Below are 22,825 nucleotides of genomic sequence, written 5' to 3'. Positions count from 1 at the left end.
TCAACACCCATACCTCCTTGATGAAGGTTGATAAATTCTTCCACCTTGGCTTCCTTTTTTTCTCAGGGAAGAACCTTTCAAGGAATGGTTTCTTGAAAACATCCCAACCTATAGGACCCGCTCCTTCCGGACTACTCCTCTTCCATTGAGTAGACCATACTTGGGCCACACCCTTCAATTGGTAAGCGGCTAGTTCCGCTTTTTCTATAGAAGTCACCCCCACTGCAACAATTATCTTGTAAACCTCTTCCACAAATTCTTGAGGATCTTCGCCCATTTTGGAACCAAAGAACATAGGAGGGCTCATCCTTGTGAAATATCTCAACCTTGAAGCCACGGTGCTCACATTAGGGTTCACACGGGGCCCAACATCTCAGCTGTCTTGGGTTGTCAAAGCTTGAGCTTGAGTTGTCATGGCTTGAGTTAATGTTTGAAGAGTCGTCCTTATCTTCACATTTGTCATAGCCCCCTCACCAATAGGAGCTTGAGGACCTTGGGGAGCATGGGGAGGAACTCCCTCATTCACATTTTCCGCTTCCATCCTCCTTGCATTCACCCTTCTTGTATTCATAGCCTATAAACATAAGAGAAGGGTTAGGAAAAGGACTCCATAGAGTTAAAACTCTAAAGCACGACTAAGGAGTAATGAATGAAGTGAACTTTCCTAAACATCAAATAACCTCGCTCTCACTCATAGGTGTGGCACCTTCACACTCATGAACAAGAATCTACTAGACGTGGTTTATGAGACATCAACCTAATCATCAATATCAAAACCTTATGTTTTGATATTAAGTTTGTCACTACCGAGAAGTACCCCCTAGACGTAACAAGGCGTACTTGACCCCGAAGGGGTCTCATACAAGCCCTTAGCATACGTAAACATAAGAAAATAGAAATGATGCAGAATTTATAATTTTACAATCGAAGTCTTTTTCATAAAAATCAAAAGTGAAGTCTAGACTTGTCTCATAATCCATATATTACAACGAATGTCAATAGGGTCACAGGCCTTTCCAATCAATAAATATCAAAATAGAACAATATGAAAGTAACTAGAATAGTAGACTCTTGTCCTCGAACCATGAGGACTCACCACAAGTCTTGAAGATAAGCAATACAAGCCTTAGTCAAGCAAGAAAACACTTCAATGCCCGGAACCTACACTTTGGAAAAAATGTAAAAGAAATAGGGGTTAGCACAATTAAGTACTAAGTATGGAAGCCATGCAATAAAAATCCTTAAAACATGTTAAAAGGGACAATTTAATTGAAAAGAATGCATTTGCCAAGTTTAAGAATCATCATGCACTTCCAAGGTAAAAGACAAGTCATAGCATATTTATCATATAAATCCACATAACATAATAGAGCCATTACATAGTAACCCTAAGGTATATTTGTGCAATGTATAGTTGGCATCCCATAATACCAACCATACTAAGTACCCCTTTGAGGACACCTTAGTCATACATATTATCCTTTAGACCTCATCATAGTCAATAGTCATGGATAATGAAATAGTCATGTACATTAGCTTGAACATAAGGAAAGTCATTCAATAGCAACAATCCATTCAACATACATACATACATTCATACATTTTCATTGCATTAGAAACAACCCCATAACTCCTTGCCAAGTCTACTTGTGCAATGTAAACGTGAATTCCCATACCCCCACTTCTACTAAGTAAAACTCATTAAGAAGTCATAGGTATAGTTCGTGTCATATTCATAATCTTGTCATATAGGGGAAATAGCCATAACCAACAAAGACCATGTGACCTACATGGAATCCAGTGTCGTGTAAGCCCACACTGAAAGAAGGTGTCCTACTTGCCTAATTTAGAACTAAATGTATAGATTTTAGGTGAATGCACTAGCTAAAGACCTATGAGGGCACATAGTTACGGGATAGGGAGATTGCTTCTAGAAACCCGACCTATTGTATTGGCAGAGGAGCTTCAATATCATGAGGTTAACTTTAGAAACCTAGCCTATTGTATTGATGGGAGGGCCTCTACCTCATTCTCCATATCCCCTCGGTGCTAAGCATTATTTCCCAAATGATACATATTAGTCTTGAATTGCATTTACATGTGTGAAGATATATCTTTAGCCTTCATTCAACACAACTCATAAAATAGCTCATGGATTTAATTATGTGAAAATGGACTTTCAACCATAGAATCACCGATATGTGAGTAAACCTTTCACAATATGTTCATAGTGTTTCATGAGAATAGTCTTTAAATCAACACAACAACATTATCATCATCCTAGACAATTCATACATATTCAAGTGTAGGGGTAAGGGGAGAATTACCTTTCAAAAATACCATAATTTACACAATAGTCATAGGATCTTCACCTTCTAAGTGAATCATAAGTTCATACACAATTTTCATCAACATGTACAAACCCTCATAATCTACCCTTCAAGGGTCAAGAATCCTGTCTCACAATCACACCTAGAAATACTACAATAGGCATGAATAATAACATGATTCCAATAACTAAAATAGCATAGACACAATTCATAGTATTCATCTTGCATTAATACACCCATCACAATTCATGAAATTGGGTCATGGGGAAATTCATGGGTTCATGGGGAATTTTCTTATAAAATCACCAATAAACAACAATTCAATCATAATAATAGTCAATTAACTTATTGAAATCATTTTTAGGAAGAACCCATGTTATCGATTGAAAACCCTAGATTTTTAAGAACCTAGTAATTTGAAATAGAGAGTTTTACGGCTTCATGGAAGAAATATTTCCATGAATCAAGACCCTCATACCTTGATTGAAGATTTCGCCACGAATTGGAGTTGAGAGGATGGATTCTTGAGCCTTAGCCTTCAAGTTCTTGGTCTTCTTCAATGGAGGATTTCTAGTGATAGAAATATTGTGAGGGAGAGGATTTTGGGAATTATTTGGGTGTTGTGAATTAATTACTTTAATTGGGTGAATTTGACTAAGAAACAACTTATATAGTACCCCCTAAAAATATTCAAAATGACCTCACTTTAATTGGACCTAAATAGGAAAAGACTTAATTGACCCTCACTTAATGAACCCCGTCAGGCTACACGAGCCCCTTCATGAGTCATGGTTAGGACCACGATCCGTGGTCCCCCTCATAAAGGTTGGGGCAGTAGCTCTACCAAAGTGGCATAAGGCTCACATGCCCAAGGCATTACCACGAAGGGCTCCACGAACCATGGTAAACACCACGAGTCGTGGTCCCTCTTATGGTCCTTGAGGCAGTGGCCTTGCCACTTGGGATCATTCGCTCAATGCCCAAGTCATCTTCACGAAGGGCTCCACGATCCGTGGTCAAGACCACGAGTCATGTTCACTTCCGTGAAGGTGAGGCATTAGCTTGGTCACTTGGGGACTTCTCTCCTTTGGCCAAGGCAACTCCATGAGCCATGATCACGACCACGAGTCGTGGTGATGGTTGTGGAAGTTGAGGCAGTAGCTAGGAGTTTGGGGGGCATTCTACCATGGCCAAGGCAAGACCACGAGCCCCCTTCACGAGCCGTGGTGAGGACCACGGTCTGTGGTCCCACTCGTGAAGAGTGAGACAGTGTGCTCAAGCTAGGGGCAGCCTTGGCCTTTGGCTTTGGCTTGGCCTCTTTATCCTTGGCACTTGCCTCTTGGCCTTAACTCCTATAACCCTCATTCAAGATGTTCACCCTCACATTTAAGCTCTAATTTATCCTACCATTTTCCGGAGTGTTACAACAATTAACTGTGATTCTACTATGTGATCTACAACCGTAATAGCAGACAACTCTCCATAGATAGAAGGCAATTTTAAAGCGCGGTAGATATCAAACATTTCAACGTTATCATGTGCCCTCATATTTAGTTACCCAGCTACTACATTAATCAATGCCCTCCATGTAGCCAAGAACGGACGTCCCAAAATGAATGGAACTTTAGAATCGGTTCAAAGTCTAAGGCCACAAAATCCACCGAAAAAATCAAGGAACCTACTTGAACTAACACATCCTCTACTACCCCGGCCTACCAATGTATATATCAGCGAGTTGGAGAATGACAGTGGTTCATTTTGGACTACCCAACCCAAGCTTTCTAGACAATATAAGGGTATAAGATTAATACTAGCACCCAAATCACACAACCCCCGGGCATGAACACTTTGCCCAATTGTAATCTACACAATAAAACTACTCGGATCTTTTAACTTTTTGGGTAGTATATTTTGAATTCTAGAGCTGCACTCCTCAATAAGTGCAACAGTTTCATACTCTGTGAGCCTCCTCTTGTTAGCCACTATCTCATTTACGTATTTAACATACTTCGGGATACCCTGCAAAATGTCAACCAAAGGCAGGTTAATGTGAACCTGTTTAAGGAGAGAGAGAAACTTACCAAAGCATTCATCTTCATTCTGCTTTCTAAGCCTTTGTGGAAACAGAGGGGGTAGTTTCTTTTGAGGAAAGAGCGTCTCAACATTGGAGTTTTTTACTACCTCTTCCACTTTCTTTTCTTTAGTATCTGCCTCAGTATCTCTCTTCTTGGAGCTAGTTTCTCTAGTTGTAACCCACTTCTAGTACTTACCGCATTCAGTTGCTTAGGGTTAGATTCAGTATCACCGGGCAGCCCACCTTGGGGACGCAAGTTCAGAGAATTGGCTACTTGTGCAACTTGTTTCTCTAAACTCAATTGGGACATTTGGATGCTTCTGATGTTCTCATCCTACTTATCTATCCTAGAATTTATCTTTGTCCCTAGTTAAACCATGAGCTTTTGGAGTAACTCCTCATTAGTCATCACCCCCCCCCCCCCTTTGGTGCATTAGGATTTGCGCCTTGGTTAGGATTTTGGTATTGTTGCCCAGCCCCTTGTGAACAGTATTGGTGAGACCCTTGTGCCTGGTTTTAGTTTTGGTTCCCACCCCATGAGAAGTTAGGATGGTTCCTCCAACTAGATTTTTAGGTATTACCATAGCTTTGCTAACCTCCACATCTTTGCGCATTACTGACATAGTTTACGGAATCCGGGTTTGCTTCACATAGTTCGGTTTCATGAGCACCACTACCACATACCCCACACCAATTAAATGTTTGTTGTACCATTTTAACCGGTGCTTATTTTAGGGACATTTGTTTGAGATGCATTGTTATATTATGTTGCATCGCATCCAGTTTGGCATTTATGACGGTGGCTTGATCTACATCTAAGATTCTTGCGGCCCTTTGGGTTGTGGTCCTAGGCATTTGCCCCTCATACCCCGAGTTTCCTTCTGAGAGTTTATCGAGTAAGTCGAATAACTCTTCATAATTTTTTGCTATGGCTTGTCCACCTGCTGCACTATTAAGAAATACACATGCATTATAATCAAACCCTCAAAGAACGTGTGAGCAAGTACCTCATTAGTTTGCATGTGGTGCGGGCAAGCATTCAACATTTGTTTTAAAATGAGCCCATGCTTGGTACATATCCTCCCCCTACTTTTACTTAAAGCTTAATATCTCACTCATCAACCGTGTAGTTTTCTTGGATGGAAAGAATCGACTCAAGAACTTATTTGCTAGATAATCCCATGTAGTGATGGAGTTTGGTGGCTCAGAATCTAACCACTGCCCGGCGGCTCCTAACAATGAACATGGGAACAATGTCACCCTCACATAGTCCGATGAGACTCCATTTGGGATGTATGTATCACTAATCTCTATAAAGTTCCTAATGTGGATTTGAGGATCCTCGTGGGGAGGCTAGTAAATTGTCCATTAGAATGGAGGAGTTGTGCCATGCCCTGTTTTAGTTCAAACCTACCCCCCGGTGGTGGTTTCCTTATACTAGACGCCACATTGGCTGTGAGTGGGACTGCCACATCACGGACTGGTCTTGGTGGTATGATAGGCGGTGCCTCTTGGTTATTCAAGTTCTCATGGTTATTCACATTGTCTTGGTTATTACCCTCATTGTTTTCATGAAGACCTAACCCCAATTCTCCATAATGTCCTTGATTAGCATTTTTCTACGTAGGCGTAAAGCTTTTTCGGGTTCATTATCTGGTTCGACAAGTTCTCATTTCAGAGCCAGAGTTAATAGTCAAGTACCTATAATAACAAGCTAAGATCAAGTTATTAACACCTGAATATTCTAATTGTAGACTTAATAAAATCGAATATAAATCAATTTTTAAGTCCCCGGCAGTGACGCCAAAAACTTGTTGCTCCCCAATATGCACGCAAGTGTACGTGGTCGCTCAAGTAATATAGATTCGTAAAGAAATAAGTTATCGTTCCCAAGGGACTTTTGATCAATTTATATTTAACACTCAATTCTACAAATAAACTAAAAGTAACTGTTTTAAGAAATGGTGATGATTATTAACTACTACTACGAATTACGCAATAAATATAAGAAACTAATTGTGAAACACTTTAAGATGATGTTTCAAGCAAGTAAAAGACAATTCTAGGGTTGTAGCATGCAATGAATTTCATGTATCATATTCTTGGCTTAGAACTAATTTTAGTTGTCAAGTTACTGGTTTACAGGGTTAATTGAATGAGTCGGGTCTCTCGACCTCTAGTTGCCTACTCCAGCTAGCTGTCAAACTACATCGTTGAGCGAGGATAAACAGGCCTAACTGGCGAGCATTTATATTTCATCTTGTTTCGTAACCAAGCAAGTTGTTCGTCCGAGCGTCACTCCTAAACACAAATCACCTCAAGTCAATGGATTATCGAGCTCTCTATATTCTCTGGTCTATCTAACCCCTCCTCTCTCAATTTTAAGATTAGACAATAGATTTATCTTATGGTGATCAAGCACAAAATACTAAAACAAGAATATAAAAGTAACTTATAATGACAACCAAGAATTAATTCATAAACCTTAAATATTCAACATTCGATTCATAGCTACAGCCCCAGAACTAGGGCGTTTAGCCACTCATGCTATTAAAAAACTACAAAATACAATTTTTCATGCAATTTCTGGAAAATAGAAGAGTTAGAAAGGTAAAACCTATTACAAACGATTGCACTTGCTCATGTACACCCAAAATAATTTTGAACTCCCTACAAATTAGCCCTAGGGTCTATTTATAATAGTAGGGAAAATTAGAGTCGAATTCTACTTCACTTAGGAATCCTATTTAATACAATTTTCACTGAAAAAGTTGGAATTCCCTTAGGGTATCGCACCAGGAAGCAGTGCCATGTGTTAGTGCACAATCATTGCAAGTTTAACAGAATCAAGCTAATAGACTCAAGATCATTTTTAATTCAATCAAAACATGGGCAAATCTCGACAACTTAGGCAAATAAATATGCCCAAGATCACAAACCAACAATAAAGTACTTATTCAAGTCCTCCCACTTCCAAGTAGGGATACTAATATCTTGGGATAAACCTCTCAGTCTCTCAGATGCTCAACCTTTACTTGTTTGCAATTTTGACACTTAGCCACAAATTCCGCAATATCCTTCTTTATCCCATTCCACCAATAGACTTCCCGTAAATCACGGTACATCTTGGTGGATCCCGGGTGAATGGAATACTGTGAACTTTGAGCTTCTGTCAAAATTTGTTCCCTCAAGTCATCTACATTCGGAACAAATAAACGACTTTGGTATCTAAGTACACCATCTCCCCCTTCGGATAAAGCCTCAATGGATTTCTTAAGCACCGTCTCTTTCAATTATACCAAAATTGTACCAAGACCTTTCTTGGCTTTAACATCCGCCACAAAAGACGATTCGGAACCATTGTGAACCATAACACCACCTTTGCTGGAGACCACTAGTTAAACACCTAACCGACCCAATCTATGAACATCTCGAGCCAACTCTTTCTTTTCTTCTTCCATATAAGCAACACTACCCATAGATAACCGACTAAGAGCATCCACTACCACATTAGCTTTACCGGGGTGATAAAGAACACTCATGTCATAATCCTTCAATAACTCAAGCCACATTCTTTGGTGTAGATTCAAATCCTATTGATTAAATACATATAGAAAAATCTTGTGGTCAGTAAACACATCAACATGAACTCCGTACAAATAGTGTCTCCAAATCTTTAAGGCAAAAATGACCGCCGCCAACTCAAGGTCTTGAGTCGGATAATTCTTCTCATGAATTTTAAGTTTCCTTGAGGCATAGGCAATAACTTTCCCATTTTGCATGAGCACACACCCTAGCCCAATTGTCGAGGCATCACAATATATCACAAAACCATTTGTTCCTTCCGGTAAGGTCAACACTGGAGCGAAGTAAGTCTATCTTTCAATTCTTAAAAACTCTTCTCACAAGCTTCGGACCATATGAACTTAGCCTTCTTTTGAGTCAAAGCCGTCAAAGGAGATGCAATTGAAGAAAATCCCACAACAAACCTTCTATAGTAACTGGCCAAACCCAAGAAACTCCTAATGTCCTAAGGAGTTAAAGGTCTAGGCCAACTCTTGACCACATCTGTCTTCTTAGGATATACCTCAATACCCTTGCTTGACCCAATATGACCAAGGAAAGCTACGGACCTTAACCAAAATTCACATTTGCTAAAATTTGCAAAAAGTTGTTCTTTAAGAATTGACAACACGATCCTCAAATGATCAACATGCTCATTCTCACTTCTTGAGTAGATCAAAATATCATCAATGATCACAATCACAAACATGTCAAGGTATTGTCTAAACACCCTATTCATCAAATCCATAAACATCGCTGGAGCATTAGTCAACCCAAACAACATTACCAAAAACTCATAATGACCATACCGAGTTCAAAAAGCCATCTTAGAAATGTCATCATCTTTCACCCTCAATTGGTGATAACCTGATTGGAGATCAATCTTAGATAAATAACTTGCCCTTTGAAGTTGGTCAAATAAATCATCTTTTATTGGGAGAGGATACTTATTCTTAATGGTCACCTTGTTCAACTGACGATAGTTAATACGCACACGAAGAGACCCATCTTTCTTTCTAACAAACAAACCTGGAGCACCCCATATAGAGATACTCAGTCGGATGAAACCCCTATCCAACAAATCTTTCAATTGTTCTTTCAACTCTTTACGTTCTGTCGGAGCCATACGGTAAGGAGGAATAGAAATAGGTTGCGTGTCTGGGATAAGGTCAATACCGAAGTCTAAATCCCACTCGGGAGGAATATTAAGTAGATCATCTGGGAACACTTTCGAAAACTCATTAACAATGGGGACCGACTCGAGAGAATGGATTTCGAAATCTACATCTCTCACTCTAACTAGATGGTAAATGCAACCCTTAGAAATCATATTTTAAACTTTAAGACAAGAGGCAAACTGACCCTTGAGCATAGAATTTCCCCTCTTCCACTCTAGGATAGGCTCATTCGGGAACGGAAACTTGACTACACGAGTTCTACAATCAATAGAAGCATAACAAGAGTGTTGCCAATCAATACCCAAGATAACATAAAAATCTAACATATCAAGCTCTACCAGTAAACAAGAGTAACTCTATGGGACAAGGAAACGGGACACTTTCTATAGACCCTCTTAGCCACCACAGATTCACCTACAGAGTAGAGACAGAAAAAGGTTCTAATCACATATCCGAAAGAACATCAACCCTCATAGCCACATATGGCATCACAAAAGACAAAGTAGCACTGGGATTAAGTAAAGCATAAACATCAATTTGGAAAACTTTCAACATACCAGTAACAACATCCAAAGAACCCTCTTGTTCACCTCGGGTTTGGAGTGCATAGAAGCGGTTTTGTTTAGGAGCATTGGAACCCGAACCACTAAGAGTAGTGCTTGCCCTTTCTTCCTTTAGCCATAAGCATCAAGAAATCCTTCATTTTGTGACCACTTTTACCACAACCATAACAACCATCTGTGTCGGCTAGGCACTTACCATCGTGCTTTCTTCCACACATAGTACAATTAGATATAGGCAATGAAGATCCACTACCATTCCCTCCTTGAGCCTTAGGGTTGGACACCCTATCTTTGTTGAACTTAGGAGGAGCATTGGAGGAACCTGTACCGAAAAACCTTTGCCAAAACCTAGGACAACCTTGTCCATCGGACCTTGCATGTGAAAAGTTACCATTATCGATCTTAGCTTTTTTTTTACCTCTCTAGATTTTTCCTTGAGTTTCTCCTCCTCAATTTGTTGTGCATGCACCATGAGACGAGAGATGTCCATATCATGAATGAGTATTGCGGTTCGGCACTCTTTAACCACCATTTCAGACATATCCAAAACAAACTTACTCATCTTAGCCCTTGAATCGGCAACAATTGTTGGAGCATATTTGGATAATTAAGTGAACTTTAGAGCATATTCCCTCACACTCATACTCTCATGCCGGAGGTTAATGAACTCAAGCACATTGGCCTCCCTCGTCTCAAGGGAAAAGAACCTATCAAGAAAAATGGCCTTAAACTTCTCCCAATCAAGAGGACCCGCATCTTCCGGCCTCCCTTCTTTCCATTGATTATACCAAATTTAAGCCACACCTTTTAGTTGATAAGTGACCAACTCCTCCTTTTCCACTGGCCTAACTCCCATGATCATCAAAATCTTATAGACCTCATTAATATATTCTTGAGGATCTTTCTCAACTTTAGAACCATGAAACTTCGAAGGATTCATTCTTGTGAAACCCCTCACTCTTGAAGCCACCGCATTCATATTTAAGCTTGCGGGAACCACAACCTCCCTATTGGCTTGGGCCGTAATAGCTTGGGCCAACACTTGAAAAGCAGCCCTAAACTCCGCATTAGATACTTGTTCAGCCAAAGGATCGACTAGAACTTAAGGAGCTTGGGGAGGAGCTTTTTATTCCGCATTCTCCCTCACATTCCTTCTAGCATAAGCTCTTCGGGTAGCCATATCCTGAAGAACATAGGATAAGGATTAGGAGAGAGACCTTATAAAGTTAAACTTTGTCGCACGACTTATGAGTAATGAAATAAGTGGAGTTTCCTAATAATCTTGTAGCCTCTCATTCATTAATGTGGCGCGCTTCACACTCATGAACAAGACTCTACTAGATGTGGCTTATGAGACATCCTAGGACCATTCTAAACCTTGTGCTCTGATTACCAAGTTTGTCACGACCTAGGGGTACCCCCTAGATGTAACATGGTGTATAGAACCCCAAAGGACTCCATACAAACCACTTAGCTCTCATAACATAAGAAATAGAATAATAAGAGTAAAAGAATAGTCCAAGTCCAAAACATTTTTTTATAAAACGAAAAGCGAAAGTCTAAACTTTGTCTCATCATAGCCATCTAATATAATAGAATGAATACATCATGTCCGAAAGAGAAAATACATGACATAAAGTGAAAATAATAAACTTCGTCATCGAAGCATGAGGACTCACCAAAGCTCAAGAATCAATCAAATCACCCACTAGCCATGAAACTGAGCACCCTAAATATCGGACCCTACATTTGGGGAAAATGTAGGCAAGAGTATGTGTTAGTACAAAATAATGTACCAAGTATGATAGACATGAATAAAACATTTAAAACATGCTAAAAGAGACATTTCATTTCATGACATGCAATTGACCAACATAAAGCATAATATGAAAGATTTATAAAACATAAGTCATAAATCATGGCCAATGAAGGCTAAATTCTTCTTTAAAACCTTTTAACACGTGTGAGATACTCCTTGAGTGACCTAGTTCATTATTACTTGTGGGGAATTAGACTTAACCGACATTGAGACCATGTGAGCTATAACATGATCCCCCGGTGTCTCCCACACCGAAAAGGGTTGTCCTACTTGCCAAGGTAAGGACCATAAACTTCTAACTTAAGTGGATCCACTAGCTAATCAGCCTATGGGGGCACATTGAGCTACCACACAGCGCATACGAGCCATCCTACGAAAAGAGTCAAACAAGTGTGATTTCAAGAAACCAATAACACAGACGTTGTACGAAAGTGATCCAAAATGGAAGAATTCCTAATGAAACCATGTTGCCTCCCAAAGATAGGATGCATGAGTCTCCGCACCGATCCGTAGGACTTTACTAGGTATTAGATCTATACAAGTGAGACTGCTGAACCTAGGGTTGTGATTCCAGCTTGTCATAACCCAATTTCTCGAGTCATGATGGAACCACCTATAACCCACCAGTAGGTAAGGCAACCTTTACCCTAAACGACAAATAGTATATATGAGGGTAGAACTAGACAGAAATAGCACTAATAATAAAGAAATAAAACAGAAATTGAAGCAAACAAAAATATATATACAATAGAATCCCTCCCAAAATCTGGAAGTCATGAGTACAAAGTTCTCTAATATTAAAATACAAGTCCCAAAAGTGGACCACAACAATCCGTCTCAAAATAAAAAGACTAGCTAAACATATCAAATGAGATATGCTGATCCAGATCCAATAAGTATACTTTGGGCCTCAAACCTAAATTGATGGCCTCTAACTAGAGGTAACAACCTAAAATCGGAAAGCATTGACCATGAACCGTAATAAAGGCCTCAAACTAGAAATAGCCACAGTATCTAAATAGCTCCCAATCCAGCTAGCAAGAGTGACAAGTGGTGTGTCGACTACGAAGAGGAACTTAATATAAAGAATAAGTTACCATGGAACAACGTCTACCTACAAGGATCAACAGGAGGTTCCAAACCTAAAACAAACCAATCCTAAGTCACCGCAGAAACCCCAAACCTCTGGTATCACATCAGAACCGTAGATATAGTGAGAGACGATAGAAAGTCTATAAAGATACGAATCACCTAAATTAATGATCAAACTACCAAAATCTAGTATGTTATTTCAGTTTACGAGGATCTAGTTCGTCCAAAATGATGTCAGAGACGAAAGCAAGGCTACAAGGCTCGCCAGTCTAAGGTAACACTAGTCTATTCTAGACTAAGGCCAAACATGTTCCAAATAATAAGTAACAGTGCAGGTAATTCACAAAAGCATGCAAAAACACACATAAAACCCCAACTAACATGGTGCTACACCCGAAATAATAATGATCAATCCTAAAACATGGCATCTATGAAGAAAAGTAAGAAAAACTAGGTACCCACCCCCCAATTCACTCTAATCAACATGAATTTCCGTAATCCAACTCAATTTATAAGGAAAGGAAGTCGTAGCCTACATGTAGGCCAACCACGTGTGCTCCTAATCACAAGGCTAGAGCTTTTCCTTTCTGAATGACCTCCGGATGATACCACACTATAAAAAAAATAGGATCAGAATGTCATTATGATTGTTTAGACACCAAAAATACTTCAAATGAACACAAACCAAATTTGGAGTCGAATGGAAATCATAGGACCCACGCTGAAATTTCCAGAATTGACTTTGTCAATAGGTCCTAAACCATGCCCTTGAACTTATGTTCCAAAATTGAACACAATTCGGGGCTTGAATCAGCAAACAACAAGAACATGCACAATTTCCAACAATTAAGCTAAAAAGAAAGCTTAAGATAGTAGCTTTGTACAGAAATTTACCTTAAACGGAGGTTCACCAACACTTTCCAAACACAGCACAATGAAGCATTGACAATTTTGAACACGTGGGGCTTTGAATCACCCAAATCCGAGCTAAAATGGAGGAGAGATCATGAATTTACTCTTTTAACTAATGATGCCTCATGTCGACGAATCTTCTTCGTGAATGTGGTTGGTCCCCCGCGAATGCGGCGAAGGCCCCACAAACGCGGCCAAGAAGATACTAGAGTCCTGCGATCGCGGTAGGGACCCTGCGAATGCGGACCTCAGATCATCTAACCTCCACAAACACGACCAAGGGCTTGCGAACGTGAAGGCCAGTTCAGGCTTGCACCAGCTGATGCATATCAACTGGTTTTGGCAATTCCAAATCTCTAACGGGGCATTCCGAATTCGTTCAGAACCCCGTACTTGCAAACAAGACATGCAACCCTATCAAATTTGATATTCCAAACTCAACGAAGCAGTCGAAATTTCCATACGAGGTCATACCGACATAAAGTGAGTCCCACCCCAAACTCCATTTAAGCCAAAATCCACAAGGGAGCTCAAAATTAGCCTTGAAGCCCTGGGATCCAAACGAAGAGTCGTTCTAGACCAAACTCAACATTCAGAGCTAATCGCACTGACATAATTCTGATTCGAGATCGTGTACTCAAATGTTGACTAAAGTCAAACTTAGGCCTTAACTTGGAAGTTAAAACACCTAATCACGAACTGAAAGTTTCAAGGGTCATACCGACCATGCTACTAGCCTAAACAGACTCTTTCGAAGCTGATAGAATCGTCAAAATTTGATTATGAGGTCATCTTCTTGAAATTATAATCAAAACTGACCGTTAGAGGTTTAAAAAGCTCCAAAACACTAAAACTCACACAAAAACCAAACGAACAACGAGCTGACCGAACTGTCAGTCCTAGTAAGTCATAAATGACTTGGGACCGCTATAGAAATGCTCTAAATGGCGAACATTAGGCATACACACCAAAATGACCTTGAGGACATAACATAAAGTTTGTTTAAAATGTCTCTTAAATTGGTTGTATGCATTTTGATAAAGTATAAAGATTGTCTCAAATAATTAATTTCTTTCAATACTTTATATTCTTGTTAATTGGGGCTATGTATCTCTTAAATCTATTCTTTTTATATAAGTAAATATATTTAAATTGTAGTAAAAATTAGTCAAGATAAAATATTTCATAAGCTAAAATTAGTGAAAGGGGAAGAGAGTTGATTCATTACTAAAGAAAAGGATAAGATCATTAAAAATAGTAAGAGACAACAATATTTGGAGAAAAAGAGTAATTATATAAAACCAAAATTGATCCTACTTGAACCACAATAAATCTTTTTAAATTATTTTTATTGGATGAACGAGAAGGATAATAGCATTTTGATGTTTAGAACACTTTAAATTTACAAGTCTATTTGATTTTAAAAATAATATTTGCGAGGAAGATACAAACAAAACAAAACACATACGAACAATAAAAGGTAGATTTGAAAAATCGTATAAAATTATAAAAATAAGACTGATCACTAATTAAAGGTTTCATCAATATAAATCTCTAGAGAAATATTATAATATATTCGTTGATGCACTATAATTTATTGACATGTAGTTTTCATAAGCTAAAATAAATAATAGATCTGAAAAAGGTCGATAACCATTATGATTATTTAATATTAACTCTATATCATGAAAAATATAAGGAAATTAGTAGAAGCAGAAAAGTGAACTAACTTGATTATTTTAAAGGGAAGATATTGAAGAAATTAAATAAACAAAAATAGATAGTTGAAAAGGAACGTGAAATTTTTTGTGAGAAACCGAATTGGTCTACTAGTTTTATGCTAATTTGCATGTTAGTTCTACATCTTATGCATTTACATTAAAAAATAATATAACTTTAATGAAAACGAACTTTAAGCTAATCCTTATACAAATGACTAAACCGTTATTTTATTTATCTACTATAAAATGTATATATTCCTTCATTTCCCCCCATTTTCTATTAAATGTGTTATTTGTATTCTTATTACCATACCATAACTCTAGAAAAGAACGCATTCAAATAAATACTAAATTCATAAATTTTCAATTATTACAACTCTAACATAAAAGAATAAGTATTAGATGGTGCAAATTTAATTATTATGTTCCCCTTTGTTTTGGTTGATAAAATCAATATCCCATGAATCTAAGTCAAAATTACAAATCTAAGTATTAAGATTTGTAATATAATTTATTTGGATTTGAAGTTCGAAAAAATCATTAAAAATATTATTAATATTTTAGTTTTATAAATAAAAATAATATTTTTAAAATAAATTTACTATTTTTTCACTAGTTTATAATAAACTAATAACTTCTGAACATAAAATTAAGCTAAAAGATGTGCTGAAAAGACTAAATTCCTAAAGTCTATAAAATTCGTTTTATTCAAAATTCAAATATAATACACATACTAATTAAAAGAACTAATCAATTTTAATAAAACTATTGCAGTAAAACTTTACCATGGCAAAGCAAATATTAAATAATAATTTAAAAATAATCGAAACAACAATAATAAAAAACTAAATGTTTTTGTTTAGCAAGTAGTTTATAAGATCCATCGTGGTTATCGTTATCATCGATCAGTTCTTCCCTCTGTGGTCGCTTTCCTGTAAACCCAAAGTCCCGAAACCCTTGTATGCCCTCTTCTTCTTTTACGGTAAGGGCACTGCTCCTTCTATCTGCTTTTCTATTTCTTGCATTTTTTTTCAGATTGGCCATTCCATAAATCTTGATTTTGATACATTGTTTACTGTCACCCACGTACATAAGTTTATTTGCTTTTGGTTTTTGATCTTCCATGAATTTTATGGATTACACAATTTTCTTGGTTATTGATCATAGTTCTTATATAGATAAGCTTGAGCCCAACACTGTAGAATAGAAAGTAGAAATGAGAGAGACCACTTGCAAATTGAATAGAAGAAAATGAATTTCTTTTTTCCAGATCTCTTACGTGTAAAAAAAAAATTTGTAATGGACTACAAAATCAAATCTCCCCATAGCTCCAAGGTTCTTTTTCGTTAATTCAATTTTGAATCCGTCTAGAGCTCAATACAAGTGTACTTCTTTAGTCATCTTAGTTTTATATCTCAGCTGATTAATGATTATACCCTTTTTTTCACTTCGTATGTTGTTGTAATTATTAGCACTTAAATCCCAGATGGCTTCCACAATGTTCTCTCTAGCTTCTGTCACTCCTTCAGCTTCAATTTCCTTGCAAGATAATCTCAAGGTAATATGTCATCATTTTTCATTTATGCCATTTCGAAGTTACCCTATCTTACACTGAGGAGGATTCATGTCCTTGTTTCTGTTTGAGCAGCCAAAGCTGAAGCTAGGGACTTCTAGCCAAAGGGCCTTTCCCAGGAAGGACTTCATGAAGGCAAAGGTAGGAACTTTATCATTCGCTGAGAGGCGACAGCTTTACTGATGTAGTGCAACTCCCATTAGGTTCTGACCTTTAGAGTATACAAGAGAAGAGTTCAATTGAGAATAATGGTGGGAGTAGGATGATATGCATACAAATGAACAGGTGTCTCCAGCTTGGTGTATGATTCATGATGATTCCCTATCATGCTTCGTAAATCAACTCCAGAACTTATTAATGTTTCAATAGCTAACTACAAAATCTGGGTGGATCAGTATGTAACAACATTTTGGATTGTAGCATTCAATTCAACGGGGTTCCATAAAATCTCTGGTTCTGTTTTTTCTTATCATTGAAACAACGAGCTGTTTAATTCTCAAATGCTGTAATCGGTCCTCCCACTCACCTTGTCAATCACTTAGAAAAAGGCACTGTAGGGAAAGACAAAGAAAACGAGGTCAGGCAGATTGCTTATTTATATTGCAACAATATCCAAATCCAAGGGGAGGGAGGAGCATGATCCAAAGATGATACCTTAATATAATTTATAACTTTGTGAATTGGAATGTCTTATCTTAAAATCATGATGTTTCACTCTTTCTTTTTTCCAGTCAAATGGTCGGACTACTATGGCTGTTGCTGTTAACGTCTCTCGATTTGAGGGAATAACAATGGCTCCCCCTGACCCCATTCTTGGAGTCTCTGAAGCATTCAAGGCTGATACAAATGAACTGAAGCTTAACCTTGGAGTTGGAGCTTACCGCACAGAGGATCTTCAACCATATGTCCTCAATGTTGTTAAGAAAGTAAGTTCTTGATCTCTTGTTTAAGCTCTATTTAGTTTATAAATTATGAATGACTTGCCTCGTCCTCTATGCTCATCTTTAAACCTTGTAACAACTTTCTATAATTTTGCATCTGAATCATGAGGAAATTACTTTTCTGTAGGCAGAGAACCTTATCCTGGAGAGAGGAGAAAACAAAGAGGTACTTAATATACTAAATTCAGCTTTTGGCCTTGACTAGTTTTATGTCGTGGAATTTCTTACTTACTTTTATCCATGGATACATAGTATCTTCCAATAGAAGGTTTGGCTGCATTCAACAAAGTCACAGCAGAGTTATTGTTTGGAAAAGATAACCCGGTGCTTCAGCAACAAAGGGTAAATTTTTTGGTTTTTTACTCATAGTGAAAGAGTAGTATCCTGGAACATGTAAACCAGTTTCCTTGGATTTTGTTGTGCATGCCAATGCTTGTTTCTTGTTCAGGTGGCTACAATTCAAGGTCTATCAGGAACTGGGTCATTGCGTATTGCTGCAGCACTGATAGAGCGTTACTTCCCTGGCTCTAAGATTTTGATATCATCTCCAACATGGGGTGCGTATATACTGCTTTTGGATTAATTTGGGTGAATTTCATCGTACTGAATTTTGCCATTGTGTTTGGCAGGAAATCATAAAAACATTTTTAATGATGCCAGAGTACCTTGGTCTGAATATCGATATTATGATCCCAAAACAGTTGGCCTTGACTTTGCTGGGATGATAGAAGATATAAAGGTTATTATTGTCACTATATGGTTGAAAATGTAAAGCAGTAGTGAGCACTGTCTTTTTCCTTCTCCACATGTCCATTGACTTGTAGTGCCTTTGTATGTGGACATGCTCTGACTTTCAGTAGTTGAAAGAGAGATGCATTATTCATTCTAGAATAGCATAGTATTTTTCTGTTTCATGGTGCTCTTCGTTCTTATGTTTGTATTGGTTCATATATCTGCTAATAGCTTACATGTAGTCAGAAAAACATGGAAGATTTGCACCCTCGACAATGAAGTGTGTGTTGCTTTTCTTCTCTTTCTATTTCTTAGTAGGAATGACTTGGTTCTTTCAATGTGACAGTCATTTCTGAGAAGGAAAGTCAGAGGAGCTTGGTTCTTTTTACACTCTACTTAGAGAAAGTTTGGTATGTTTTGGGATGTGAAACGTCACCCTTTATCTTATGCTATGGTTGAGGAATCAAAAGCAACAAGCCAAATCCAGTGGTTTTTAGGAAGCAACCTCTCCTCTCTCGTGTGGGTACACCCGTTAGGGTAATGCTCTCACCATCCTTTTAAGAGCCTCTGACAACTGACTCAACACCAATCATGATGGGGCTGGATTGGTCATCTTTTAGCTCACTCTTGTCGTTTCCGACCCCCCCAGATTCAGATTGGACTTTTGAGTCTTTCAACAATTAACCAATTTAACCTTTTGACTATGTTTTATGAATTTGAATAACTTTGAGGATATAATTTTTCTTGTGAGTATGGGATATTCAGAAAGGTGGTTGCAGTCTCTCCTTTCAGGTCTTGAGTTCCTATTTTGGTGTGAATATAGAATTTTGTTTTTCTGCATTGTCTCGCAAGTCAAATTATCCAGTACTAGATGCCTTTCCTATGTCTGATACATGTGTATGTGCAGTCTTGTTGGCCTTGCTCTTCTCCCCACATTATAAAACAGAGTCTGATGGAAGAGCTTGTATTCTCTTCCAGTTCTTGTGCAAGTCATTGTCAAAATGTAATGGCGTTACCTGTTTATAGGCTGCCCCAGAAGGATCATTTATCTTGCTCCACGGCTGTGCACACAACCCAACTGGTATTGATCCCACACCTGAGCAATGGGAAAAGATCGCTGATGTAATTCAGGAGAAGAACCACATTCCATTTTTTGATGTTGCCTACCAGGTAATCTGTGGTGAACCCAAAAACTTTCATTTGATGAAGCTATAAAATTTCAAGTTAAAAGTTTTGGTGTGTGTGTGTGAGAGAGAAAGAGAGAGAAGAAAATGAAAGAAATAGGGGATTGTTTCAAAATAATGAAACATCTTTCTTGCTTCATTCCTACTTTTGATGTAAGGAGAGTGTACCTTTGCTATAATGATAGATGGAAAATTTGATGAATGAAGTTGGTTAAGCCGCTTTATACATTTTTCTTTTTTGACAGTCTTGGTGTTTATCTATGAAATTTACTGATTTTTGAAAAAATGAATACAAGATAACGTGAAAGTCATTGTTATTCAGATATTTGCACTAGAAAGCTGTATTGAGTATTCTATAACAGTCAAGATACCTCATCTAATCTGCACTGTAGGGATTTGCAAGTGGCAGCCTTGACGAAGATGCCTCATCTGTGAGAATGTTTGCTGCACGTGGTATGGAGCTTTTGGTTGCTCAATCATATAGTAAAAATCTGGGTCTCTATGGAGAAAGGATTGGGGCTATTAATGTTCTTTGCTCATCTGCTTCTGCAGCAACAAGGTAAAGTGGCCAACATTAAAAGCTATATAGTTCCTCTATAGTGGGAAAATGATGTTGCACTGAAGTTTTTAGTTAAATTATAATGCCATTCTTTATGTTATGTATATGGAATTCTTTCGGGGTGAACTATAGATTACAGCAAGATGAGAAGCTTTAATCCCTTTTTCTTTTGTTGCTTTTGATAATGTTTATTGTGCCTAGTACCGCTAACTTAATATCCTTTCCAAAGTATCTCCTCTGGCTATTAATTATGCATGCAAAATAGTTAAGTTGTTTTCCCCCTAATGCTGACTTTATTTATGAAAAAAACAAACCCATCTTCCCCTCCTGATAATTATAGCTTGACAATCAAAGCTGTTCAGTAGGTTTAGATGACATACTAACCACAATGTCGCTGAAATGGTGGGATTAGGTCATACTGTGTCATAGCTGAAAAAACAAGAACTTGTTGTGTCCTTATTTTTTTCCTATTGGAAAATGGTGGTGTCTAGGCCAACTCATCTTGACTATTCCATCGGGTGTCTGTATCCTTTACCAATACAATTACTGGGTAACTTTGCCAACAAAACAGAGGTAGATGAGAAAAAAACACCCAACTTTTTTTACTGTTCTGAGTTTTGAACCTTCGTCACTTCTTGGGGAGCTGATAGAGTAAGATTAAGCATTTTCCTTGCTTTGTAATCAATGGTACCATATAAAATGCCAAGTACCAGATGCTGTCCTTTGTTTTATCTTTTACTTTGTACATATGATCTCCTATCACCTGAGTGGATTTTATGTTTGGTGAACCAATAGAATTATTTGCTTATCTACTACAGGGTGAAAAGCCAGCTAAAAAGGCTTGCTCGACCAATGTACTCCAATCCTCCCATTCACGGTGCTAAAATTGTTGCCAATGTCGTTGGAACTCCAGAGCTCTTCAGTGAATGGAAAGAAGAGATGGAAATGATGGCAGGGAGGATAAAGAGTGTTAGACAGAAGCTATATGATAGCCTCTCCGCCAAGGATAAGAGTGGAAAGGACTGGTCGTTCGTTCTGAAGCAGATAGGAATGTTCTCCTTCACAGGTCTCAACAAAGCTCAGGTAATCCCTTGTTGCTTCATTGCAGTATGCATAAATTTGATTTGATTTGCTTGACAGGTTTGTGGCCTTGATCATTCATCACATACCACATTTTCACTCAGCACTTATTTGCGGAAAGACATTCTTTCCTTCCTTTCTTACTGATTTACCAAGATAGTGCAGTGAGAGAGTCTCCTTATGACTTAAACTATGGAATGCATATATTTGTTTCACTGTACCTGCTTATCTGATGCTCATTCTTTTTCTCACTCTTGTTTGGCACGCAGAGCGAGAACATGGCCGATAAGTGGCATGTGTACATGACAAAAGATGGGAGGATATCCTTGGCTGGATTATCGGCTGCTAAATGTGAATATCTTGCTGATGCCATCATTGACTCATACTACAATGTGAGCTAATTCTTGGATTTTAAAGTGACAACAGTTTTGATAATAATATCTGCAGGAATTTCACTGTATACTTCATTCTTCCTGTTGAGCACGTGATTCTCTTAAATCTTGTAATAATTGTTTCAGCTTGTCTTCGGTTTACAGAATTTATATTTATATGAAGCAAATTTTGACAATTTCTTAACAGTTGGATTCTAAAATAAAGATTAATGCTAGAGTAAATATCTTAGAGTTTGTTTGACATTGCTACTTAAAATTGCTTAGTTTTACTAGTACTTTCTAAAAATGGCTTTTTAAATAAGCTCTTTTGAAAAAAAAAAAAAACTTGTGTTTGCCTTTTTCATTTGAAAAGTGTTTTTTCTATTTTTTTAAGGGCTTGTTTGGTATTCCTGCTAAAACTTGCTTATTTTTAGAAGCACTTTTTAAAAATAACTTTTTAGAAAAGTGCTTTTTTTAAAAAAGCAAACTAATTCATTTGAAAAATGCTTTTGATAAACAAATTATGTTTGACTAATTTTTTATTTATAAAAAGTGTTTTTAAGTGTTAAATTACAAAAAAAAAAAAAAACAAGTATAAATGTACTTTTAATATGAAGATTATTTTTTAGATAAAATTTTTTGATCAAACTTTTATTTTTATGGAATTAAAGTGTACATATTTAATTTTTCGATTAATGTTAAACATAGTTAAATAAAAAAATAAATTAAATATTGATATAATATTAATATTACGATATAAATATAATTTAAAATATCAAATATAAAGTAATGATAGTAAATGTAAAATAAAAAAAAAATTATTAAATGAAACTTTTACCAAAGTTATGAGATATGTTAATTAATTAATAAGAGATATAGTAAAATCTCGCTAAATTAATAATATACGTAGGATCATGAAATATTATTATTTTATAGAGATATTATTTAATCGATAAATAAATATTTATTAATTTAAAGTGTCTTTTGAGATTCAATGAAGGTTAATTTTGTTTACATTAAAATCATTATATCTTACTAATTTACGTATCATATTTATTGAATTCACATAAAAATGAATTTTATATTTAAAGCACAGTGAACACATCAAAATCATTAGATCTTACTAAATTAT

General features: G+C 37.1%; 2 protein-coding genes across 8 annotated transcripts in view; one reads left to right on the top strand and one right to left on the bottom strand.

Moving 5' to 3' along the window:
* LOC125878283 (aspartate aminotransferase, chloroplastic) overlaps positions 1-21,920 on the top strand; it is a 936,263-nt gene extending 914,343 nt beyond the window's left edge. For 5 of the 7 annotated variants that reach the window (XM_049559507.1, XM_049559506.1, XM_049559505.1 and 2 more), the window contains exons 2-12: positions 16,739-16,811; positions 16,902-16,967; positions 17,558-17,752; positions 17,895-17,933; positions 18,020-18,109; positions 18,216-18,324; positions 18,397-18,506; positions 19,526-19,669; positions 20,076-20,242; positions 21,061-21,325; positions 21,592-21,920. In XM_049559507.1, the coding sequence (XP_049415464.1) occupies positions 16,740-16,811; positions 16,902-16,967; positions 17,558-17,752; positions 17,895-17,933; positions 18,020-18,109; positions 18,216-18,324; positions 18,397-18,506; positions 19,526-19,669; positions 20,076-20,242; positions 21,061-21,325; positions 21,592-21,723 (1,389 nt within the window). In that variant the 5' untranslated portion in view covers position 16,739 and the 3' untranslated portion in view covers positions 21,724-21,920. Of the gene's footprint in view, positions 1-16,105; positions 16,236-16,725; positions 16,812-16,901; positions 16,968-17,557; positions 17,753-17,894; positions 17,934-18,019; positions 18,110-18,215; positions 18,325-18,396; positions 18,507-19,525; positions 19,670-20,075; positions 20,243-21,060; positions 21,326-21,591 lie in introns of those variants that run through there. The other 2 variants (XM_049559502.1, XM_049559501.1) reach the window with 2 other exon arrangements.
* LOC125842853 (uncharacterized) lies at positions 374-10,688 on the bottom strand. Its single transcript, XM_049522144.1, has 4 exons — positions 10,514-10,688; positions 9,906-10,031; positions 8,933-9,267; positions 374-574 (listed from the first exon to the last, which is right to left on the bottom strand). The coding sequence occupies exons 1-4, from the start codon at positions 10,686-10,688 to the stop codon at positions 374-376; spliced, it is 837 nt and encodes a 278-aa protein (XP_049378101.1).
* Positions 21,921-22,825: the final 905 nt, after the last annotated feature.

This window comes from Solanum stenotomum, chromosome 10 (assembly GCF_019186545.1).
Source record: "Solanum stenotomum isolate F172 chromosome 10, ASM1918654v1, whole genome shotgun sequence".
Classification (NCBI taxonomy): domain Eukaryota; kingdom Viridiplantae; phylum Streptophyta; class Magnoliopsida; order Solanales; family Solanaceae; genus Solanum; species Solanum stenotomum.
The sequence above is the reverse complement of the archived record's forward strand: the minus strand, read 5'-3'. Positions and strand labels throughout refer to the sequence as shown.